Below are 26,135 nucleotides of genomic sequence, written 5' to 3' on the forward strand. Positions count from 1 at the left end.
TTTTTTTTTTTTTTTTTTGCGGTACACGGGCCTCTCACTGTTGTGGCCTCTCCCGTTGCGGAGCACAGGTTCCGGATGCGCAGGCTCAGCGGCCATGGCTCACGGGCCCAGCTGCTCCGCAGCATGTGGGATCCTCCCAGACCGGGGCACGAACCCGTGTCCCCTGCATCGGCAGGCGGACTCTCAACCACTGTGCCACCAGGGAAGCCCAATAAGTAGGATTTTGATGAGAAGGAATGGGGTTTTGGAAAACCTGCCTGCTGAAGAAATATCTGTTTTTTGCAGCTTCTTGAAGCACCAGAGGAATTTTGTTGATGCTGGTAATGGTGCTTGAGGTGTATGTTTATGTGGGAGGACTTGCTCAAGGTTGCAGGGTAAGAAAACAGAGAAAAAGAGAAAGTTGGAAGATACGAGAGAAAATGGAGATAATGATGAACCAAGGCCTCCACAGAAGAGGCTCTAAACACCCAGTGTTAATACTAAATTGAGAGCAAAAGAAGGATGGGGAAAGATGGGGAGAATTGATTGGACAAAGAAAGAAGAGGAAGCTGTTATTTGATGGCTTTGATCTTCAGAGTAAATTTGAAGGTAATGCTATTTTCTTGAGTGAATTAAAGGTTGGGGGATGAAGTTAGGATCCAGAGAAGCATAGGAAAGGTGGGAGTAAGTATTGTGAGAAATGTAATACGAATTAAAAATAAGTACAGGGGCTTCCCTGGTGGCACAGTGGTTGAGAATCTGCTTGCCAGTGCAGAGGACATGGGTTCGAGCCCTGGTCTGGAAAGATCCCACGGGCTGCACAGCAGCTAAGCCTGTGCACCACAACTACTGAGCCTGCGCTCTAGAGCCTGGGAGCCACAACTACTGAGCCCGTGTGCTACAACTACTGAAGCCCGTGCGCCTAGAGCCTGTGCTCCGCAACAAGAGTAGCCACTGCAATGAGAAGTCCGCATGCAGCAATGAAGAGTATCCCCCGCTCACCGCAACTAGAGAAAGCCCGCGCATAGCAACGAAGACCCAACGCAGCCAAAAATAAATAAATAAATAAATATTTCAAAAAATTAAATAAATAAGTACAAATTTTCATATAATAGTGTGAAAGACTAATTTACATGAATTGATAATGGAACCAGTTGGCCTTGTTTTATTATTTTCTTCAGTAATGTGTGGTAACCTGAGAGAAAGAATGGAGTAATTGAATGATAGAATTTACCCAAAGTTGGTATTTGACAAGCAAGTTGGTAAAAGAATAAGAATTAACCAATCTAAGATGTTACCATTGGCATTGTTGAAATGGTGAGCCACAAAGTATGGGAAGTAAAACAGCAAAGAAATCTGAAAAAAATAAAGGGATTAATGTTGACAATGAACAGATTAGTGTGGTAGTGAGGATGAAATTTAAGACAGTGGGATAAGTGTGTGTACATAGGGGTATGGGAGGTTCCCAGTTGAGATCTTGTCATCATTTGGAACTCTTTGGTTAAGAACTCTTTGGTTTATATCTCTGGATCTTGAAGGTAGAGTAGAAACAAATGTGTTTATAGATACAAGGTTTAGAGAACTTCAAGGCAGGAGTGTTGTAAGAGTAATCAGCATCCACACGGAATGCAGCAAGGATAATGGGATGAAATGAGTCAAACCAGGTTCAAAACAAGGTAGGCAAGTACCTTGGTAGATTGCAGCTATGAGGATGGAGAGAGGTGGAATAAGTAAATGTTTTGTACTTAAGGAAGAGTTATTGATAAATGCAGTGAAATAATAGATTGTAATCCACAGTGGAGGGAACAATATATTTTTAAAAATTAAGGCTAATATTTTGATAAATAACATTCAGAAAATTTGTTTACATTTATTACTTTTCCTAAGCCTAACTTTGTGTAGTAAATGTACTTGCCCAGGTGACAGTAAATAAGAATATTTGATCTACGCAAGGAGGAATTTTTGTCTCCCAGGCTGCATGTACATAATCTTCGAAGTGTAGGAATTGTGTTAGTCTTCATTTTTGTGGTTTGAGCCCCAAACACTACTAGGTACATGTGTGCTCAATATATATTTATTGAATAAGCGAAATCTCAATAAGTGGATCATACTGAAAAAGATGCCCGTAAGTAATTAGCCCATCGAACTGAAAGCTAAATAGAAATACAGCTCAGAAAATTTTGGACTGATGTGATTATAATGCCTGAGATGCTGTGAAACATTTCAGGGTCAGCGTTGGACAACTATTAGATTCTAAAGGAGAGGGCATTTTGGTGTAGTTTAGGCCCTTTACTTCAGTAGCTCATTTTAGTATTTTCCCTCCTCACCCCCCCCAAAAATTATATGGTAGGATCAAGCATATCAGGTGTGGTGGCCTATATTGAAATGAAATTTCTCCTTTATTCTCCTCTACCTTAGATAATTCTCCCTTGCTTATAGAATGAAGTTCAGGCTTCATAATATAGTATATACATTCTCTACAAGCTGGTCCCTTACCCACTTTTCCAGTCTTATTATTTGTGTTCCTGTTCTTCACTTAAATTTCACAAACATCTATTGATCCCTTGATATGTCCCAGGTATTGTATGACGTTGAGCTATACTAGTCCATAGTTTTCCTCTATGTCTTAAAATTTCTTACCTCCTTACTCTGTTACAAAATTTCTCCTGTGCTACACAGTACTCTCTTCTCCCCACTTAACTCCGTCTATCTAAATGCTAACCTTTTAAGACCCCCCTCTTTCCTTACTCTTATCTTTGTTTATTTCTCATGTACAATACTTGCACAAATAAAAATGCATCCATCTGCTTCTTTGTAGCCTAATAAGTGATGGGAAATGCCATTTTTTTAAATCTTTGATTCTTTTCAATCTTTGTAGCCTTTCATAAATCTTTATAGTGTTGCATCTATTTGGGGTGGTAGGGAGACATGGTGGATTATAGTGTGGGGGAAGGTGATTACTACTGCCTCAAAGGACCATGGACACATACATTCCAATTCATTCCATCTCTTTATTTTCAGTAGCATTCTCTTTCCAAGATTCTTCCTACTTTTAGAATATGATATCTTAAGTGATCATTTGACCTTATAGCTTTAGTAAAATGAAACTTCTAGAAAGATACCCTGATGGATAATGGCCTCAAAATTTCTTGACTGCAGGGTGTAAACTACCTTTTCAAACAAAATTCTATTCTCTAAGCAGTATTTGATGGGAAAGGGGAGGTCATAAGATATCCATAGTGAGTAAAAGAAGGTATTTTAACTAATAGCTGTTTCAGAAAAAAAAGTGGCAGTTATACATCCTCTAATCCCTGTTGAGCTGATTTTGGTGGTAATGGTGAGATCTGACACTGTGTACCTTAGTCTTGTTTTTTGACAGATCTCTCTAACACCTCATCTCCTTCTCAACCTCTCTCTCAGTTCTTTAGAGAGAGAGAGGCAGAGAGAAGTATGAAACCTTATATGCCTACAACTTTTCTGGAAAAAAAATTAATAGGGTATTTATCTGTGATATATTAGTATTTTATCTTATGTTAGATATGTAGTTTGGAATATAAATTGTGATTTGGCCAGAAAATTGCAAATACTGGTTTTTCAAAATTAATATTCATGGCTATTATAGACATATATGTGTGTGTGTGTATGTCAGTTTCTAGATGTAGTGTCTTATAACAAAAGATTTATCAATTTAAAGGTAAAAGTACTAATTTACAATACTTCCAGCACTTATTTTGTAATTTGTAATACAAAATCGTGTTAGCTAGATTATAAAGAGATTATAATCAAAGACTTAAATTTCATATTTCCTTTTGTTACTGTCAGGAAAAAGTCCAGATTCAATGTAAGTCTACTTTATTTTATAGGCCTATGAAGAATACACCAGCAAGCTAGATGCCCTCCAACAAAGAGAACAACAGTTATTGGAATCCCTGGGGAATGGAACTGATTTTTCTGTTTCTAGCTCTGCATCAACAGACACCGTTACATCTTCTTCCTCTTCTAGCCTTTCAGTGCTGCCTTCATCTCTTTCAGTTTTTCAAAATCCCACAGATGTGTCACGGAGCAACCCCAAGTCACCACAAAAACCTATCGTTAGAGTCTTCCTGCCCAATAAACAGAGGACGGTGGTGAGTCAACTTTAATATCATCATTGCTTTTTCTTTGTATTTTTCAGAAAGACTGGTTGTTGAAAATGAAATGTGATACCCAGTGGTCATGCAAATGTAAGCATCCATTTCAAACAAGAATGGAAAAGACATAATTATTTGGTGCCTAAGTCTGTGTTCCTTAACTGGAACAAATTGCATTGTTTTTAGTGTCAGATTTGACATTTATACCTGTCAAACTTGAACCACACTCAAGTCTGAGTACTAGTGCCAGGGCTCCAAATAAAGGTTAAAGTTTCCCTTGTGAATTCTTAACTATAGACCTGTTCTTACCATAGTGTGTGGGGTTCATAATTATATTATCTATATTATTCAGGAATTCTTAACCCAAGAAATTAACAACTGCTCCTGAAGTGGTAATAGCATTCAGGAACTGGGCAGAAACAAATGCATACCCTCCCTTAGCCCATATAGGTCTCATGGAATTCACATACAGAATGCCTCAATGACAAGGTCAAAATCACAAGTTATAATATGCAAGGAAACAGTCTACCATCAGTGCATTAGAAGACTTAAAAATAGCAGGATTAGATTCCTAAGAAGGAACCAAATAGAATTTCTAGGTAGCCTTAAAATTTAAAACTCAGTGGATGAGTCATCATCTCTGAAGTATTATTACTAAAAATGATTGTGTTGAATGTTAAGCTTCTGGACTTTCTATTTTATAAGAAACACGGGATAAAGGGAAAAGTTAAGCACCATGAGGAAGCAATTAGACAAATTCAGAAGGTGGACATTCTATAAGACGAACAGCCTGGACTCAGTGTCATGGAGGATAAAAGGTTGGGGATTATTCTACACTGAGTAAGACTAAAGAGACAAAACAAACAAATGCGCTGTGTGATCCTGGTTTGGGACCAGGGTGGGGAAGAGCTGTAGAAGTCCTTCTTGAGATAGGAAATGTTGAATGTTGATTGAATATGATGTGTTCTTATGGAATTATTAGTTTTCTTAAGTGTGACAATAGCGATATTTTTATGTAGGAGAATGTCTTTATTCTTAGGAAATACATGCTTAAATATTTAGGAGTAAATTGTCATGATGCCTGCAACCCCCCTCCCACCCCTTTTTTGAAATAAAACTTACATATAGTAAAGTGTACAAATCTCAAGTGTACAGCTCAGTGACTTTCTACATGTGTAAGTGCCATGCAGACCAAGATATAGAACATTTCTAATGTGAGTGTTCTCTTGTGCTCCCTCAATTCAGTGACCACCTTCAAGAGTAACCACTATTCTGAATTCTATCTCAGTCAGTCAATTTAGAACTTACTTTCAAATGGTATGATGGAAACAAAATGTTAAAGAGAGAAAACAAATATGAAAAAATAACTTTAGGATCTGAGAGAACTTGGATGTTAATTGTACCACTCCTAATTTTCTGTGTTTGAAATTTTTCATAGTAGAGTTGGAAAAATTCAAAGAACATAGAACAAAAGAAAAATAGAGAGTTAAAAAGAAACAGTTCCCACTAGGAAAAAAAAAACTGATGAACATATTCATGCTGATTTGAGGAAGTAGCAGAGGTTTAGAAAAGAACATTCATAAGGTTTTTAACTTTTTTATTTAGGAAATTTATTTATATGGAAAAGTATAAAGGACAATATATTAAACACCTGTGTTTAGTCACCTACAATGAACAAGTATTAATGTTTGTTATATTTGCTTCATATTACACACACACACACACACATATATAACATATATCCATATATACGTACATACATATATATATTTAGGTTCCTCTTACCTGTCCCATTCCCTTCCCAAACATCCTTCATCCCACCTTGTCCCCCAAGAAGTAGCCACTATGATAAATGTGGGGTACATTCAATCGAAATTTTTATATTTTACTACATGGATATGTACCTATAAGCATTTTTTTAATATATAAAATAGTATGATACTGTATGTAATGTTCAACATCTTGTCCTTTTTATTCAAAATTATTATAATTTCAAGGTATACATATGTATGTGTTGATACATATAGGTCTGATTCTTTTCAATTTAACATAGTTTATCCTGACAGACATCTAGGTTATGTTCAGGTTTTTTGTTATTACTAACAGTGCTAAAATATGAACATCTTTATACAGGACTCTTTGTCTACAAGTAACAGGGTATTTCCAAGTTGCACACCTGTAAGTGGATCTCTCGATGGGAAATGCAGATTTGGTTCAAAGACTGTAAATAGCAGGTGTCTGAAAAAAATATCTAAAACTACTAAATTAATTTTAACATCTTTGGGGAGAAAGCTCTCAAAGCAGCTTATCTTTTTTGGTTTCCTCAGTGTCTAACAATTAGTAGGTGTGATTGTATTTAACATAATGAAAGGAAGGACAGTGGGAACAGATAGGGCAATGTTGGATCCTTCAAAATTATACCTTGGTTGTGTGGTAATTAAAGCAAGAAATGTTTATGGATTGGAAGGGTTAAGGAGAAGCTAAACAAGCTGTTCTTGTTTTAGCCAGTTTGAGGAAAAACATGTAAAGAGCACGAAAACATGTAGGAAACTCTAACTCTCTTACTAGCACAAGTAAGTAGTTTTAATGGAATAGATTGAATAAAGGGACATCATTAGAGTAGATGCTAGAACCCCAGGGAATACCCTCCCTCTCCTTTTATTTTTAGCAAAAAGTAAAGCAGAAACCTCTAAGATCTGCAAGTGATGAAAGAGAGTTACACATTCCATCCTTTTGTAGACAAGAAGAATACCTATTGCATAGTGGTTTACAGTTTATAAAAATGTTCCCCCATACTCTCATTTGATCCTCATAGTAACTTTGTGAGGCAGAGTAGTATATGGAGCAGTATTAACTCATGTTGATATTTAAAATACTGTGTTTAATTTTAATAAAATAGCTGTGAAGTCTGGGACATTCTTGACTCCTCATAAATTCTATTAACTTTTGCCACAGTGAAAGGACTTAATCTGTTGCTAGATAAGTTTTCCCCCTTGGAGGTCTAAAGAGGTAATTGATTAAATTTAGTTTTGGTTTTCGATTTAATTGGGACCAGCAATTTAGGAGTAAAAGACCTACCACCTTTATCACTTGTTCTTTGTCAGTTAAATACAACTTGACCAGGAGGCATACTTAATTCTAAAATCGCTTTCACCTTAGGAAGTTTTGGTAGTATATATAGTCAGCCTCTTTTAACTTTAAAAAGACCATGTTATAAGCAGATCATATTAAATTTTTCCTTTTATTGTGAATTGGTTTAACAGTCTATAATAATAAACTATATTATGACTGGTTTAACACTCCTAAAAAAGGACTTGACATCAAGATAAATTATGATAAAATCAGGAAGCTATAAATTTAGGTTTATTTTAAAAACCCATATATTAGCATGTATAATCTGTGCCAGTTTTATACAAGGAGATCTCAGTGTATCATGAAGTTTACTTAAAGCATCTAATAAAGTCTGCATTGTAAAGAATTTAAACTACCACATTAATCTACTAGCTCAGATAATTAAACATGTAGTAATTGTGATGGCCACCTGAATTTTGATGGCCACTCCTTTAAGGAGTTCTTAAGGTTTTAAGAGAACATTTTATATGGAAAATTTTAAACATACACAAAAGTAGGGTAGTGTGGTGGACCATCATGAATCCATTGATAAAAGATGATTTATATTCACTTTAAAAACTGGTATGTTAAAGTTTAGACTGATACATTTTGTTTTGGTCTAAATTTTCCTTTGCAAATATTCAGATGATTACATTGACTATAGATTGCTGTTAAGGTAGGATGCTTGTTTTTAAATTATTTTAGAGAAACGGTATTGCTGCTTTGACAGCCTAATCAGGGACATTTAATTTTGTAATTTGGAGAAGAGGCATTAACCTGGTTCTTTTGAAAATATCTTTTTAGTCTTTTCAGCCTTAAAATTTGAGACAGTGCTCCCCTTCCCCTTTTCCTTTTTGAATAGGTAATTCTTTTTTTTTTACATCTTTATTGGAGTAGAATTGCTTTACAATGGTGTGTTAGTTTCTGCTTTATAACAAAGTGACTCAGTTATACATATGTTCCCATATCTCTTCCCTCTTGCGTCTCCCTCCCTCCCACCCTCCCTATCCCACCCCTCTAGGTGGTCACAAACCACAAAGCTGATCTCCCTGTGCTATGCGGCTGCTTCCCACTAGCTATCTGTTTTACGTTTGATAGTGTATATATGTCCATGCCACTCTCTCACTTTGTCACAGCTTACCCTCCCCCCCCCCACATATCCTCAAGTCCATTCTCTACAAGGTCTGTGTCTTTATTCCCGTCTCACCCCTAGGTTCTTCATGACATTTTTTTTTTCTTAGATTCCATATATATGTGTTAGCATATGGTATTTGTCTTTCTCTTTCTGACTTACTTCACTCTATATGACAGATTCTAGGTGCATCCACCTCACTGCAAATAACTCAATTTCGTATCTTTTTATGGCTGAGTAACATTCCATTGTATATATGTGCCACATCTTCTTTATCCATTCATCCGATGATGGACACTTAGGTTGCTTCCATCCCTCCTGGCTATTGCAAATAGAGCTGCAATGAACATTTTGGTACATGACTCTTTTTGAATTATGGTTTTCTCAGGGTATATGCCCAGTAGTGGGATTGCTGGGTCATATGGTAGTTCTATTTGTAGTTTTTTAAGGAACCTCCATACTGTTCTCCATAGTGGCTGTACCAATTCACATTCCCACCAGCCGTGCAAGAGTGTTCCCTTTTCTCCACACCCTCTCCAGCATTTATTGTTTCTAGATTTTTTGATGATGGCCATTCTGACTGGTCTGAGATGATATCTCATTGTAGTTTTGATTTGCATTTCTCTAATGATTAATGATGTTGAGCATTCTTTCATGTGTTTGTTGGCAATCTGTATATTTTCTTTGGAGAAATGTCTATTTAGGTCTTCTGCCCATTGTGGGATTGGGTTGTTTGTTTTTTTGTTATTGAGCTGCATGAACTGCTTGTAAATTTCGGAAATTAATCCTCTGTCAGTTGCTTCATTTGCAAATATTTTCTCCCATTCTGAGGGTTGTCTTTTGGTCTTGTTTATGGTTTCCTTTGCTGTGCAAAAGCTTTGAAGTTTCATTAGGTCCCATTTGTTTATTTTTGTTTTTATTTCCATTACTCTAGGAGGTGGGTCAAAAAGGATCTTGCTGTGATTTATGTCATAGAGTGTTCTGCCTATGTTTTCCGCTAAGAGTTTGATAGTTTCCGGCCTTACATTGAGGTCTTTAATCCATTTTGAGCTTATTTTTGTGTATGGTGTTAGGGAGTGATCTAATCTCATACTTTTACATGTAGCTGTCCAGTTTTCCCAGCACCACTTATTGAAGAGGCTGTCTTTTCTCCACTGTACATTCCTGCCTCCTTTATCAAAGATAAGGTGACCATATGTGCGTGGGTTTATCTCTGGGCTGTCTATCCTGTTCCATTGATCTATAGTTCTGTTTTACTGCCAGTACCATACTGTCTTGATTACTGTAGCTTTGTAATATAGTTTGAAGACAGGGAGCCTAATTCCTCCAGCTCCGTTTTTCATTGTCAAGATTGCTTTGGCTATTCAGGGTCTTCTGTGTTTTCATACAAATTGTGAAATTTTTTGTTCTAGTTCTGTGAAAAATGCCAGTGGTAGTTTGATAGGGATTGCATTGAATCTGTAGATTGCTTTGGGTAGTAGAGTCATTTTCACAATGTTGATTCTTCCAATCCAAGAACATGGTATATCTCTCCATCTATTTGCATCATCTTTAATTTCTTTCATCAGTGTCTTATAATTTTCTGCATACAGGTCTTTTGTCTCCTTAGGTAGGTTTATTCCTAGATATTTTATTCTTTTTGTTGCAATGGTAAATGGCAGTGTTTTCTTGATTTCACTTTCAGATTTTTCATCATTAGTATATAGGAATGCCAGAGATTTCTGTGCATTAATTTTGTATCCTGCTACTTTACCGAATTCATTGATTAGCTCTAGTAGTTTTCTGGTAGCATCTTTAGGATTCTCTATGTATAGTATCATGTCATCTGCAAACAGTGACAGCTTTACTTCTTCTTTTCCAATTTGGATTCCTTTTATTTCCTTTTCTTCACTGATTGCTGTGGCTAAAACTTCCAAAAACTATGTTGAATAAGAGTGGTGAGAGTGGGTAACCTTGTCTTGTTCCTGATCTTAGTGGAAATTCTTTCAGTTTTTCACCATTGAGGACGATGTTGGCTGTGGGTTTGTCATATATGGCCTTTATTATGTGGAGGAAAGTTCCCTCTATGCCTACTTTCTGCAGTGTTTTTATCATAAATGGGTGTTGAATTTTGTCGAAAGCTTTCTTTGCATCTATTGAGATGATCATATGGTTTTTCTCCTTCAATTTGTTAATATGGTGTATCACGTTGATTGATTTGCATATATTGAAGAATCCTTGCATTCCTGGAATAAACCCCGCTTGTTCATGGTGTATGATCCTTTTAATGTGCTGTTGGATTCTGTTTGCTAGCATTTTGTTGAGGATTTTTGCATCTACGTTCATCAGTGATATTGGCCTGTAGTTTTCTTTCTTTGTGACATCCTTGTCTGGTTTTGGTATCAGGGTGATGGTGTCCCCATAGAATGAGTTTGGGAGTGTTCCTCCCTCTGCTATATTTTGGAAGAGTTTGAGAAGGATAGGCGTTAGCTCTTCTCTAAATGTTTTTTTTGGGGTTCTTTTTGTTTTGTTTTTTTTTTGCAATACGCAGGCCTCTCACTCTTGTGGCCTCTCCCATTGCGGAGCACAGGCTCCGGACGTGCAGGCTCAGCGGCCATGGCTCACGGGCCTAGCCGCTCCGCGGCATATGGGATCTTCCCGGATCGGGGCACAAACCCGTGTCCCCTGCATCGGCAGGTGGACTCTCAACCACTGCGCCACCAGGGAAGCCCTTCTCTAAATGTTTGATAGAATTCACCTGTGAAGCCATCCTGTCCTGGGCTTTTTGTTTGTTGGAAGATTTGTAATCACAGTTTCAATTTCAGTGCTTGTGATTGGTCTGTTCATATTTTCTATTTCTTCCTGATTCAGTCTTGGCAGGTTGTGCATTTCTAAGAATTTGTCCATTTCTTCCAGGTTGTCCATTTTATTGGCATAGAGTTGCTTGTAGTAATCTCTCATGATCTTTTGTATTTCTGCAGTGTCAGTTGTTACTTCTCCTTTTTCATTTCTAATTCTATTGATTTGAGTCTTCTCCCTTTTTTTCTTGGTGAATCTGGCTAATGGTTTATCAATTTTGTTTATCTTCTCAAAGAACCAGCTTTTAGTTTTATTGATCTTTGCTATCATTTCCTTCATTTCTTTTTCATTTATTTCTGATCTGATTTTTATGATTTCTTTCCTTCTGTTAACTTTGGGGTTTTTTTGTTCTTCTTTCTCTAATTGCTTTAGGTGCAAAGTCAGGTTGTTTATTCGAGGTGTTTCCTGTTTCTTAAGGTAGGATTGTATTGCTATAAACTTCCCTCTTAGTACTGCTTTTGCTGCATCCCATAGGTTTTGGGTCGTCGTGTCTTCATTGTCATTTGTTTCTAGGTATTTTTTTGATTTCCTCTTTGATTTCTTCAGTGATCACTTCGTTATTAAGTAGTGTATTGTTTAGCCTTCATGTGTTTGTGTTTTTTACATATCTTTTCCTGTAATTGATATCTAGTCTCATAGCGTTGTGGTTGGAAAAGATGATTGATGCAATTTCAATTTTCTTAAATTTACCAAGGCTTGATTTGTGACCCAAGATACGATGTATCCTGGAGAATGTTCCATGAGCACTTGAGAAAAATGTGTATTCTGTTGTTTTTGGATGGAATGTACTATAAATATCAATTAAGTCCATCTTGTTTAAGGTATCATTTAAAGCTTGTGTTTCCTTATTTATTTTCATTTTGGATGATCTGTCCATGGGTGAAAGTGGGGTGTTAAAGTCCCCTACTATGAATGTGGTACTGTCGATTTCCCCTTTTATGGCTATTAGTATTTGCCTTATGTATTGAGGTGCTCCTATGTGGGGTGCATAAATATTTACAATTGTTATATCTTCTTCTTGATCGATCCCTTGATGATTATGTAGTGTCCTTCTTTGTCTCTTGTAATAGTCTTTATTTTAAAGTCTATTTTGTCTGATATGAGAATTGCTACTCCAGCTTTCTTTTGGTTTCCATTTGCATGGAATATCTTTTTCCATGCCCTCACTTTCAGTCTGTATGTGTCCCTAGGTCTAAAGTGGGTCTTTTGTAGACTGCATATATATGGGTGTTGTTTTTGTATCCATTCAGCCAGTCTGTGTCTTTTGGTGGGAGCATTTAATCCATTTACATTTAAGGTAGTTATTGATATGCATGTTCCTGTTCCCATTTTCTTAATTGTTTTGGGTTTGTTATTGTAGGTCTTTTCCTTCTCTTGTGTTTCTTGCCTAGAGAAGTTCCTTAACATTTGTTGTAAAGCTGGTTTGGTGGTGCTGAACTCTCTCAGCTTTTGCTTGTCAGTAAAGGTTTTAATTTCTCCATCAAATCTGAATGAGATCCTTGCTGGGTGGAGTAATCTTGGTTGTAGGTTTTTCTCCTTCATCACTTTAAATATGTCCTGCCACTCCCTTCTGGCTTGCAGAGTTTCTGCTGAAAGATCAGCTGTTAATCTTATGGGGAGTCCCTTGTGTGTTACTTGTTGTTTTTCACTTGCTGATTTTAATATGTTTTCTTTGTATTTAATTTTTGACAGTTTGATTAGTATGTGTCGTGGTGTGTTTCTCCTTCGATTTATCCTGTATGGGACTCTCTATGCTTCCTGGACTTGATTAACTATTTCCTTTCCCATATTAGGGAAGTTTTCAAGTATAATCTCTTCAAATATTTTCTCAGTCCCTTTCTTTTTCTCTTCTTCTTCTGAGACCCCTATAATTCGAATGTTGGTGCATTTAATGTTGTCCCAGAGGTCTCTGAGACTGTCCTCAGCTCTTTTCATTCTGTTTTCTTTATTCTACTCTGCAGTAGTTATTTCCACTGTTTTATCTTCCAGGTCACTTATCCGTTCTTCTGCCTCAGTTATTCTGCTATTGATCCCTTCTTGAATATTTTTAATTTCATTTATTGTGTTGTTCATCATTGCTTGTTTCCTCTTTAGTTCTTCTTAGTCCTTGTTAAATGTTTCTTTCATTTTCTCTATTCTGTTTCCAAGATTTTGGATCATCTTTACTATCATTATTCTGAATTCTGCCTATTTCCTCTTTATTTGTTAGGTCTGGTGGGTTTTTATCTTGCTCCTTCATCTGCTGTGTGTTTTTCTGTCTTCTCATTTTGCTTATCTTACTGTGTTTGGGTGTCTCCTTTTTGTAGGCTGCAGGTTTGTGGTTCCCGTTGTGTTTGGTGTCTGTCCCCAGTGGCTAAAGTTGGTTTAGTGGGTTGTGTAGGCTTCCTGGTGTAGGGGACCTAGTGCCTGTGTTCTGGTGGATGAGGCTGGATCTTGTCTTTCTGGTGGGCAGGTCCCCGTCTGGTGGTGTGTTTTGGGGTGTCTGTGGCTTTATTATGATTTTAGGCAGCCTCTCTGCTAATGGGTGGGGTTGTGTTCCTGTCTTGCTGGTTGTTTGGCATAGGGTGTCCAGCACTGTAGCTTGCTGGTCGTTGAGTAAAGCTGGGTGTTCGTTTTGAGATGGAGATATCTGGGATATTTTTGCCGTTTGATACTACGTGGAGCTGGGAGGTGTCTTGTAGACCAGTGTCCTGAAGTTGGCTCTCCCACCTCAGAGGCACAGCACTGACTCCTGGCTGCAGCACCAAGAGCCTTTCATCCACATGGCTCAGAGTAAAAGGGAGAAAAAGTAGAAAGAAAGAAAGAGAGAGAGAGAGAGAGGAAGGGAGGGAGGAAGGAAGAAAGAAAGAAAGAGGCTAAAATAAAATAGTTATTAAAATAAAAACTAATTATTGAGAAAAAAATTTTTTTAAGTAAAACAAAAAAAACGGACAGACAGAACCCTAGGACAAATGGTGAAAGCAAAGCTGTACAGACAAAATCTCACACAGAAACATACACACAAAAAGAGGAAAAGGGGAAAAAATAATAAATCTTGCTCTCAAAGTCCACCTCCTCAATTTGGGATGATTCGTTGTTTATTCAGGTATTCCACAGATGCAGGGTACATCAAGTTGTTTGTGGAGCTTTAATCCGCTGCTTCTGAGGCTCCTGGGAGAGATTTCCCTTTCTCTTTGTTCTCAGAGCTTCCGGGGCTCAGCTTTGGATTTGGCCCCGCCTCTGCGTGTAGGTCGCCGGAGGGCGTCTGTTCTTCGTTGAGACAGGACGGGGTTAAAGGAGCAGCTGCTGCTTCGGGGACTCTGCTCACTCAGGCGGGGGGGGGAGGGAGGCGTATGGAGTGCGGGGCGAGCCTGCAGCAGCAGAGGCCGGCATGACGTTGCACCAGCCTGAGGCGCGGCGTGCTGCGTTCTCCCGGGGATGTTGTCCCTGGATCACGGGACCCTGGCAGTGGCGGGCTGCACAGGCTCCCGGAAGGGGGGTGTGGATAGTGACTTGTTCTCGCACACGGGCTTCTTGGTGGCGGCAGCAGCAGCTTTAGCGTCCCATGCCCGTCTCTGGGGTCCGCGCTGTTAGTAGCCGCGGCTCGCGCCCATCTCTGGAGCTCCTTTAAGCAGCGCTTTTAATCCCCTCTCCTCGCGCCCCAGGAAACAAAGAGGGAAGAAAAAGTCTCTTGCGTCTTTGGCAGGTCCAAACTTTTCCCCGGACTCCCTCCCAGGTAGCCTAGCCGTGGCGCACTAACCTCTTCAGGCTATGTTCATTCCGCCAGTCCTCTCCCTGGGCTCGACCGATGCCCAAGCCTTAGCTCCCAGCCCCGCCCGCCCCAACGGGTGAGCAGACCAGCCTCTCGGGCTGCTGAGTGCTGGTCGGCACCGATCCTCTGTGCGGGAATCTCTCCGCTTTGGCTTCCACACCCCTGTTGCTGTGCTCTCCTCCACGGCTCTGAAGCTTCCCCCCTCTGCCGCCCGCAGTCTCTGCCTGCGAAGGGGCTTCCTAGTGTGTGGAAACCTTTCCTCCTTCACTGCTCCCTCCCACTGGTGCAGGTCCCGTCCGTATTCTTTTGTTTCTGTTTTTCCTTTTTTCTTTTGCCCTACCCAGGTACGTGGGGAGTTTCTTGCCTTTTGGGAGGTCTGAGGTCTTCTGCCAGCGTTCAGTGGGTGTTCTGTAGGAGTTGTTCCGGTAATTCTTTCATGTGGTATTTACATCAGGAAATCTTGTTTCCACCTCTACCTCTTTACATCCAGTTTCCCTTGTACCTTTTAGGTAACTATTTTTATTTGGGTGGGTGTGTGTGTTTTCTGGGTTTCTTCATGTAGCAAGAAGAAAATAGAAAGATATATTCTTATTTCTCCACTCCTCTTCATACACACAAGGTATCATACTGTATATATCATTCTGTATTTTGCTTTTAATGTTTATGTAGGCTATCCTGGAAATTTTCCATTTCCACGTATAGCATGCTTAAGTATTCTTTTTTATAGCTATAGATTCCATTGTATAGATGTACTATAGTTTACCAGTTAAATTATGGTATACCAAAAGTAGGCTTCCTTGATCAAAGAGAAATTTACATTTGTAATTTTGATAAGAAACTTTCAAATTTTGCTTCACAGGTTTTGCTTAGTCTTGCACTGTTATCAGCAGTGTATGAGATGCCTGTTTACCATAGCCTCATCAACAGAGTATGTTGTCAAACTTTTGTATTTTTGCCAATGTGATAAATGAAAGATATTTTGGCAAGTTTGAGTTTGCTTTTCTCTGAGGTTGAACACCTTTTCATAAGTTAGAAGGCCGTTTATATTTTGTTTTCCTGAACTGTCTTTCATGTCCTTTGCCCGTTGATCCTGATCTCGATTTTTCAGGAGCTCTTTATATATCATGAAGATTATATGCCTCTTATATAAGTTGCAAATATTTTTTTCCCAGTTTGCATTTGTCTTTTGACTTTGCTTATATAGTCATCCCTCAGTATCTACAGGGGATTGGTTCCAGGACCCCCTAAGGATACCAAAATCCTTAGATGCTCAAGTGCCTTATATAAAATGGCATAGTATTTGCATATAACCTATGCACATACTCCTGTATACTTTAAATCATCTCTAGGTTACTTATAGTAGGAAAATTTAAGTTTTGCTTTTTTGGAACTTTCTGGAATTTTTTTCTGAATATTTTTGATCCTCAGTTGGTTGAATCCACGGATGTGGCACCCACGATATGGAGGGCTGACTGTAGTATGTTGTGTGTGTTTTGCCATCTAAAAAGTTCTTAGTTATGTGTAGGTGAATTTAACATTTTTCTTTTATGGCTTCCAGACTTTGCATCATAGATTTATAAGGCTTCTTCACTTGAGGTTATAAAGGAGCTTGCCGTGTGTTTCTTTCAGTTCTTTTATGGTTTGTCCCCTCCTTCCTTCAACATTTAAATATTTGATCCTTTTGGAATTTACCCTAGTGTACAGTATGTAGTATGGGTGAACCTTTTTTTCCTAGATTGGTTCCAGTAGTTCCAACATCAGTTATTTAAAAGTTCATCTTTATCCTGTTTCAGATGCTGCCTTTATTTTATTTTGATTTTCTTTATGTGTTGGAGTCTGCTTTGGTCTTTCTGTTTTATTCTGTTGGTGTGTCAGTCTGTTGAACAGGTATCATGAAGGAACAGAAATCAGCCTACAGAAGTGAATGAAGGACTGATAGGTGACTTTCCCTTGGTGATAAGAGTGGAAAACCAAATTTTTGCCTACTGATGAAACATATATACACCTTGGAATCAACCTGTTCAGAGAAGCATAAGGGAGCATAGCTATATTAGAAGATGGCATTACAGGAGTGCATGAGGGGAATTACCAAAGGAACTGAAAGGTTGATAGCCCCAACCCATTGATGACCTCGTATGCCATATTAAGGAATTTGAATTTTGTCCTATAAATAACTGGAAAATTTTGAGAAAACTAATGAAATGTAAGGTTATACCTTAGAATGGGATTCTAAATCTGAGTTCAGTGGACTCCTCAGCAGTCCATAATGGGCTTGAAATTTTATGTTCCAGAGAGAGTATCTAAGGCTTTCATCAGGTTCTCAGAAGTATTTGACACGCACACATGTTAAGAATACCTTCTTTAGAAAGATTTCACTGATAACATGGGGATAGGATAGATTGGATGGGGTTTAAAACTAAAGATAGGGTTGTCAATCAAGAAGTTTTTGGTTTAGAGTAGGCAGAATATGAGTTGCAGAGGGAAAAAGTAAGCTTTCCCTTCTGTTCATTATTTCTGGAAGGTATGGCCAGTTCTCACGATTTGCAATAGTTATGTTCTATACATTCCCTGCAAACACTGAATTAGTGAATACTGAACCATTGCTCCTAGGAGAAATGCAGGATTACTGTTATAAATGAGCCAAAGATGGCCTCTGTATATTGGCCCCTAGAATGGACTGGGGTCCATTAGCTTAAAAGTCACCTGGCACTTGTCTACAGTATGAGAGCTAGAAAAAGAAGGCAGTGTCACCTTGATTAACCTCAGCTGGGAAAGTATGCCTTGAGCAACTCAAATTTTTCAGTCCTCTGTGCATGTCTGCAAAAGCACTGCAAGTATTGATTTTGGGGTTACAAATAAATTTTAGCAAACAAACAAATTTGCAAATGCAGAGTCTATGAATAATGAGGATCAACTGTACCAATCCAGTCTCTTGAATATTTCCAATGATGAACCTACTCCCTCATGGTAAACTTTTCCCTTGCTGGATAGTTTTAACGGTTATATTGAGCTAAAATCTGCCTCCTGTGTTTTCTAATCTTAGGTTCTAATTTGGCTTTCTCGATTGTTCCCCTTCAATATACTGTTTAGATTCAGCTGTCTTATATTCATTTTCACTCCATTTTTCCCCCTCTAGCATAAGTTTCCCAATTTCTTTGGAAACCTTTGGTTTGCTGAGTACTTTAGTGATTTAAAAGAATGAAACCTTTAATTTTGTTATTAACATTTCCTCTGTCTGCACTCCCCTCCCCCCATAAAGACTGACCAACCTGAACTCCCATTGCTTCACTTTAGTCTACACTGTGTTTGTCAGTCCTTTTTCAGTTTTAAATTATTCGGATTAATATCTGGGGAGATGGGTCGCTGGCAGAAAAGGCCAGGATAGAGATAACTTCAAATATACAGAAAGATTCTTATCTCTATTTTCAGTGCCTCTTTTCTCCCCGCTCCTAATGTCATCTCTACTTCTCCTTAGGTTAGCTTCATTCTGTAGCCAGGTTTTCTGAGTGTACTAGGGAAGATGGCCATTAGGGACTCCAGATTTCTATCCTTTTGGAACACTTTAACTACAGTAGAAACAGAAACTTCTCTCAACCAGTGTCCATCTGTCACTTAAGGAAAGAACTCTGGTGCTGTTTGGGTCATATATCTAGCCCTGGATTAGGGATATGGGAAACTGATTAGCCGGCTTATGTCATGTGTAGCCAGAAAAGTAGTGACCCTTGTGATTGATGGCCTCTCCAGAACCATGTGGTTTTTAGGGAGGGGTGGATTCCCAGAGGAAATAGGAGTGCCAAACAACTAAACAGCAGATATCAACTATACACATTAAGACAGATATTTTCTTCTGCTATGTTTAGGATCAGTAAGACATCTCTTAGGGACCATCATTATGATTGAAGGATTAAGAGTTTTCAGCTTTGAACAATGTTGGATCCAAATTGATTTTGCTTTAAATGTTGACATCTATTATTTCTCAGCAGTGAGCACATAAGGATCTGTAGTATTTTCTGTTCTTTTATATGTTTAAGATATTTTGTAATTTTAATAAAAAAATAAAAATTAATTTTGCTTTAAGTTGGTGAGTAATAATAGATACTTGAGTCATAATTTCCCATTAATATTAAGTTAGTGAAATAATTTTCTGACACAGTAATCCATATGACATTTTAAAGGTGTTATAAAGGTAAATTATTGGTTTTTTTCAATGATGTGGAAAATATATAATTTATTTCCTTTACCTCATATCATATGTTTATGATACCATAGGTACCTGCAAGGTGTGGAGTTACAGTCCGGGACAGCCTAAAGAAAGCACTGATGATGAGAGGTCTAATCCCAGAGTGCTGTGCTGTTTACAGAATTCAGGATGGGTATGGTTTGTATGTGATGTGAAACTTTGTTTAAAAAAGGAAAAAAAAACCTCAGACATGAAATTTTGGGGTTTTCTGTAAGATCTTTACCCAGACCTAGGGTATTGAAAATCAGCTTCAGGAAAAAAATATTAATACTAAGTTAATTAGCCTAAAGAAATCTTGTAGGCCCTTTGAGGAGTTAACATTAGATAATTTTTTGTGATGATAGTGTTTGTTTCTCTGATCAAATGACTTTGTTTAGAGTTTGAGATTCTTAAAATTTTTGAACTATTTTTTTATGTGTCTTATTTGAATAATGGACTCTTTCCCAGTCCTTTATTTTTAATATAAACTCATAGTTTCACAAAAGACTTACCAAAATTAACATTTTATATTGAATTATTTTTCAGAAAGCATCTAAAATTTTGCCATGAGCCCCCCAACCCCAATTTTGAGTCCTGTTTTTTTAAAACAAAAAAAAAGTCTCCTTTTTGGGGCATATTGTCCCTTGAGTACTCTTTTTCTTTGAATGGGTACGTAAATCTGTACCTGTGATTTCTTTTGTTTTTTGGACCCCAGGAACAATCCATTTTCTGCTGTTGTAGGTCTTTTCTGGAGCTGACTTGAAGAAAAGAGTACATCTCTTTACCCTGCTGTTTGTCCAAGAGTGATACATTTATTTGGGGTAAACTTAAAAATTAATTTATTGCCATTTAAATTTCTAATGATGGAAGACCAGGGAGCCAAAACTCCCTCACCATTACTAGCCCCTCAATAACCAATTTTCATATCTTCAGCATGAGGTTTATGAAGATCTTTAGGTATGATAACCAAGAAAGGATGTGTCTACACTTTTCAGAGAGAAGAAACCAATTGGCTGGGACACTGATATTTCCTGGCTTACTGGAGAGGAATTGCATGTAGAAGTGTTGGAGAATGTTCCACTTACAACACACAACTTTGTATGTACTTTTATATTTTTTTTAATGTCAAAAATCTTCAAGTTCTTGTGAATGAATTTTTATGTAGAGAATATGAAGTATGGATGAATAATTTTGACATTGATATTTTACCTAAGTTGAAAATCAGTTCTGTTATTTAAAAAAACAACACATATTTAAAGAGTTTTGTTTTAATCATTATACTTTATTTTTAATTTAAAAAGTAATAACATATGTATGTATATAATTGACTTTGTTGTACACCTGAAACTAACACAACATTGTAAATCAACTATATTTCAATTAAAAAAATTCAAAAAAAAAGTAATAGATACTCATTATTGAAAGAAAACTCTTAAAAATTTGAGTGGTACGAAAGTATATCAAGTAAAAACGTGAAAGTACCCTACCAGAGGTAAACAGTTGTTAATTGATTATTGTGTATTCTTCCAAAGTCTTTCTATATATAAAACATGTGTCTGTGAACCCAAAGTTTTCTCCTTTCTTTTTTTTCTCCCTTCCCTTTCCTTCATTATTTTCCATTTTTTCCTTTTATTAAAACTAAAAAATGGAATCATGTTTTGTATGATATTCTTCTTTTTTTTTTTTTTTAAGTTAAACGAAGCATCATGGGCATCTTTCCATGTCAGTACACCTAGCTTTATAATGATTGCATAATAGTCCATAAGAATATAAATTCAGTATATTTAATCATCCCTCTTAACAGACATTTAAGTTTTTAAGAAATCTGTTACATATATGGTAAATAGACTCTTTCTGCATACATCTTGACACACTTGTGTAAATGTTTCTGAAAGATAGACTAATGGAAGTGGAATAGCTTTCCTTGAGGACTGAAGAAAGATAGATGTTAAAGCTCTCCTTCAATACTTCTCCCTTTATCTGGTTTTGCATTTGCCAGAACCTAGCCTAAGCTAAGTGTCACCAGCATGAGGCCTGGAACAGTGGAACCTCTCTACCTCAGAGATAAGGTAGAGGGTACAGTTCCAGAGCTTGAGAACCTGTCCTCTAAAAGAGTAGGCAGGAGCCAAGATTAGAGTGATCTATAAGGCAGGAATGCACTTCTTACTTTTCTATATATGGACTTTGGACCACAGTTTAGTTTTCTAGATGGATAGTTATTGCTACCCTTTTGGCATCAAGTGTTTTCCCTTGTGCCTTGTTGATTAGTACAGCTGGGCTCTTTCTATTTCCTGGGGGGTGTTAGTGTTTTGGAGGCTCCATTAGTGGTGAATAATGAGATCAGGTTTGTGCTTCAATAGATAAGGTATCTTTTGGACGAGTGTAAGATACACCTGATGCCAATCAGATTTACTATGTGGCAGATAGTTTTATAATGGTGAGATAAGGAGTTCACTACTATTGACTTTTTTTTTAAACCTGGAGAATTTTGAGAGGATAAATCTTAAGATTTTTTATTTAAGTTTTTAGGAATTAAAAATAAGTACTCTTATTCTTCTTAATTAGAAATTGGATATGAGGAGGTAAAAGAAGATCTAAGTTACTAACCTTAAGCAGTGCAGGAAGGTCCTTGCCACAAGAGGGTAATGAAAGCAAACTGCAGGTTAGTTGCAGAGTATGGAAATCTTCACAACACAGTTGGAGAGCTGCCAGTTACTATTTGTTGAGATCTTTTCATTTGCCAGTATTTTGTCTGATCTGAGGATATAACAATTAATAAGAAAACAGTATCCCTGCCTTAGAGTAGAGAGAGACAGATCATTTAATTAAAAATTTTCATAAGCACTCTTAATTACTGTGTATGTTTAAAGTGCTATAGATACACAGAGTAGAGATTCCTAACCTGGCCTTTGAGGAGTCAGGAAGTTTTCCCAAAGGAAGAAATACGAAAGCTGTGGCCTGATGGATGAGGGAAAAGTACTCTGGACAGGGACTTCCCAGGTGGCGCAGTGGTTAAGAATCTGCCTGCCAATACAGGGGACACGGGTTTGAGCCCTGGTCCGGGAAGATCCCACATGCTGCGGAGCAGCTAAGCCCGTGCACAACTACTGAGCCTGTGCTCTTGAGCCCGCACTCTGCAGCAAGAGAAGCCTGCGCACTGCAACGAAGAGTAACCCCCGCTCGCCACAACTAGAGAAAGCTCATGTGCAGCAACGAAGACCCAAAACAGCCATAAATAAATAAATAAATATTTTAAAAAACCACAAGAGTACTCTAGACAGAGGGAACAGCAAGAAAGCATGTTACCTTTTCAGTTTTGAAAGAAGTTCAGAATGGATGATGCAAAGTTGGAGAGGGGGCTGTTAGAGTGTAGCGTGTATATGGGTGGAGTAAGCTTATGAGAGTCCTTGTAAGCTATGTTAAAGATTCAGACTTTTCCCTAAAATCATTGGAAATTTAATGATTTTAATAGGCAGGGCAGCAGTGTGATTAGATTTGTGTTTTGGAATGATTGCTCTTAGTGTCATAGAGAGGCAAGACTAAGCCTGTGTTCTGCTTAGAAAGGGAAAGAAATCCTCTCTCTGCTTCTCTGGGCTGGTTTTTGTTGACTACTGGAGGAAGGCTGATTATGCCTCCTGGTTTCATAGTCTGTTATAAAAGCGATTCCTTCAGTATATACGTGCATCCCAGGAATCCTTGGGAACTGGCAGGGGGCAGGGAAGGTAGAGAAACAAGATTAAAAACAGATGCTATGTGTCCAGACCTTCCCATTTTCTATAGGCACTAAAGTTAATGTCTTCCCTCAGCCCCACACCTTACAAATTAATGCGTGCAAATTACCTGTTCTATGGCCCCCACGAGTTTACCATCCATGTCTTGAATTCCAAAATAAGCATAATTTGTGGCCCAAAAGAAAAGGTATACCTTCCTGTACCCACCTTTATTGACAAAGGTATATTCACAGATAGAGGTATATGTCAGTTACTCAATTTATGCTCAAATGCATACCCACATTTTCTCCTGCTCAGGTGTTTTTCGCTCCTTTCTGCTTTCCTCCCTCCTGCCCTCCTTCCTTTTCTCTCTTTTTTCCCCCTTCCTTTACATACAGAAACAACCAGTTACACATAGTTTTCACATATAAGTCAGTGACAGGAAGAAAGACTGCAACTGAGTAGATTAAAGAAGGAAGAGAAATTAGGGCTTCATGAAAGTCTGCAGATTATTAGGCGATTGAGAGTATGAGTAGTTAGCAAAAAGGATAAAGTGACTATAAAATGCTGATTCCTGTGAATACATTTTGTATTTTTCTGTGCTCTAATTTCCAGAGATTATGCTAGCAATATAAAAAGATGCTTGCTTTAGTAAATAGTAGACACATAAATATTAAAAATTTTCTAATTGCTTTTATATCCAGAGACAAATGGAAAAGGAACAAAGCTAAAAACAGTCAGTTGCTTTTTTATATCCCCTAGAAAGTGATACATAGACAAAAAGGTGAAGAAAACAAGAGCTACTCTTAAAACTATCTAAATGTTCTCAAAAAGCCAGAATGAATGATGTGCCAAGATATCATTTTCTTGATGAAGTATTATTTTTAATAACATTTTATCATGTTAAATATGTGTTTATTGAAAAGAGTTTGATAAAGTGGGTGTTGAAATCAATTTAATGGATCATGAAAAGCATTTACATGCAGTAGAATGGATTAGAAAATTCTGATATGCATTATGTATAGTTAGGGTAATATTATTATGTGAATACAGGTGTGTCCTGGATCATGATGTGTTTTTCTTACTATTGTAATGTGTGATTAATGCTGTCTGAAAAACTGAGATGAATTGAGAATATACAGCAAAGAACAAAAGACAAAATAGAGTCACCCATGCTCTCGTCACTCTCAAATAGCCATTGTTAACATTTTGTTATTTGTTTATCCTTTTTATGTTTTCTGCTTCTTATATATACAAACCAAACAGTTTTAAACAATTTCTGGTTTTGTTCGTTATCAAGATAGAGCTTCTCTGGCACAGTTCTGTTTATGTGACCCATGTTTGGCTTCTGACATGGAGTTCTTACACGTTGCCTTTTAAGTTTCACACAGAGGAATGTTCACAGATACATTTAGGTCTTCTAATCCTCTAACAAACTGATAGTTTGTTAAAAGTAGTTCTTACCTTCTTTTAGGTGATTTTCCTTTTCCTTGTCCTAAGTTAGCAAGTTCAGGTAGGGTTGATCTGATTTTCATATAATTATAAACTAGTTTTTTCGTTTATAAATTCTTTTTTACATTTTAATCAAAGTATATTACATTTTAATCAAATGTATATAGTTTTTAAGATAGTGCAGACGGGTTTACAGAAAAAATCACCTGTTGCCCTATCCCTTGTTAGCCTCTAATGCCACTCTCCAGAGGAAATCATTCTTTTTTTTTTTTTTTTATTAGGTCCCACTTGTTTATTTTTGTTTTTATTTCCATTACTCTAGGAGGTGGATCAAAAAAGATACTGCTGTGATTTATGTCAAAGAGTGTTCTTCCTGTTTTTCCTCTACGAGTTTTATAGTGTCCAGTCTTACATTTAGGTCTCTAATCCATTTTGAGTTTATTTTTGTGTATGATGTTAGGGAGTGTTCTGACTTCATTCTTTTACATGTAGCTGTCCAGTTTTCCCAGCACCACTTATTGAAGAGACTGTCTTTTCTCCATTGTATATCCTTGCCTCCTTTGTCATAGATTAGTTGACCGTAGGTGCGTGGGTTTATCTCTGGGCTTTCTATCCTATTCCACTGATCTATATTTCTGTTTTTGTGCCAGTACCGTGTTGTCTTGATTACTGTAGCTTTGTAGTATAGTCTGAAGTCAGGGAGTCTCATTCCTCCAGCTCCATTTTTTCCCTCAAAACCGCTTTGGCTATTCAGGGTCTTTTGTGTCTCCATACAAATTTTAATATTTTTTGTTCTAGTTCTGTAAAAAATGCCATTGGTAATTTGATAGGGATTACATTGAATCTGTAGATTGCTTTGGGTAGTATAGTCATTTTCACAATATTGATTCTTCCAGTCCAAGAACATGGTGTATCTCTCCATCTGTTGGTATCATCTTTAATTTCTTTCATGAGTGTCTTATAGTTTTCTGCATACAGGTCTTTTGTCTCCCTGGGTAGGGTTATTCTTAGGTATTTTATTCTTTTTGTTGCAATGGTAAATGGAAGAGTTTCCTTAATTTCTCTTTCAGATTTTTCATCATTAGTGTACAGGAATGCAAGAGATTTCTGTACATTAATTTTGTATCCTGCAACTTTACCAAATTCATTGAATAGCTGTATTAGTTTTCTGATGGCATCTTTAGGATTCTCTATGTATAGTATCATGTCATCTGCAAACAGTGACAGTTTTACTTCTTCTTTTCCAATTTGTATTCCTTTTATTTCTTTTTCTTCTCTGATTGCCGTGGCTAGGACTTCCAAAACTATGCTGAATAATAGTGGTGAGAGTGGACATCCTTGTCTTGTTCCTGATCTTAGTGGAAATGCTTTCAGTTTTTCACCATTGAGAATGATGTTTGCTGTGGGTTTGTGGTATATGGCCTTTATTACGTTGAGGTAGGTTCCCTCTATGCCCACTTTCTGGAGAGTTTTTATCATAAACGGGTGTTGAATTTTGTCAAAAGCTTTTTCTGCATCTAATGAGATGATCATATGGTTTTTATTCTTCAATTTGTTAATATGGTGTATCACATTGATTGATTTGCATATATTGAAGAATCCTTGCATCCCTGGGATAAATCCCACTTGATCATGGTATATGATCCTTTTAATGTGTTGTTGGGTTCTGTTTGCTAGTATTTGTTGAGGATTTTTGCATCTATATTCATCAGTGATATTGGTCTGTAATTTTCTTTTTTTGTAGTATCTTTGTCTGGTTTTGGTATCAGGGTGATAGTGGCCTCATAGAATGAGTTTGGGAGTATTCCTTTGC

At 37.4% G+C, this 26,135-nt stretch overlaps 1 protein-coding gene across 3 annotated transcripts in view; it reads left to right on the forward strand.

The window, feature by feature from the left end:
- Positions 1–26,135, forward strand: part of BRAF (B-Raf proto-oncogene, serine/threonine kinase) — a gene marked incomplete at its 5' end in the record, with an annotated part of 156,164 nt that overhangs the window by 67,247 nt on the left and 62,782 nt on the right. For all 3 annotated transcript variants that reach the window (XM_082661771.1, XM_082661770.1, XM_082661769.1), the window contains 3 exons: positions 3,843–4,106; positions 19,211–19,314; positions 20,156–20,258. In XM_082661771.1, the coding sequence (XP_082517897.1) occupies positions 3,843–4,106; positions 19,211–19,314; positions 20,156–20,258 (471 nt within the window). The remainder of the gene's footprint in view (positions 1–3,842; positions 4,107–19,210; positions 19,315–20,155; positions 20,259–26,135) is intronic.

The sequence above is a fragment of the Grampus griseus genome, assembly GCF_964374135.1.
Source record: "Grampus griseus genome assembly, chromosome: 9".
NCBI classification, from domain to species: Eukaryota; Metazoa; Chordata; class Mammalia; order Artiodactyla; family Delphinidae; genus Grampus; species Grampus griseus.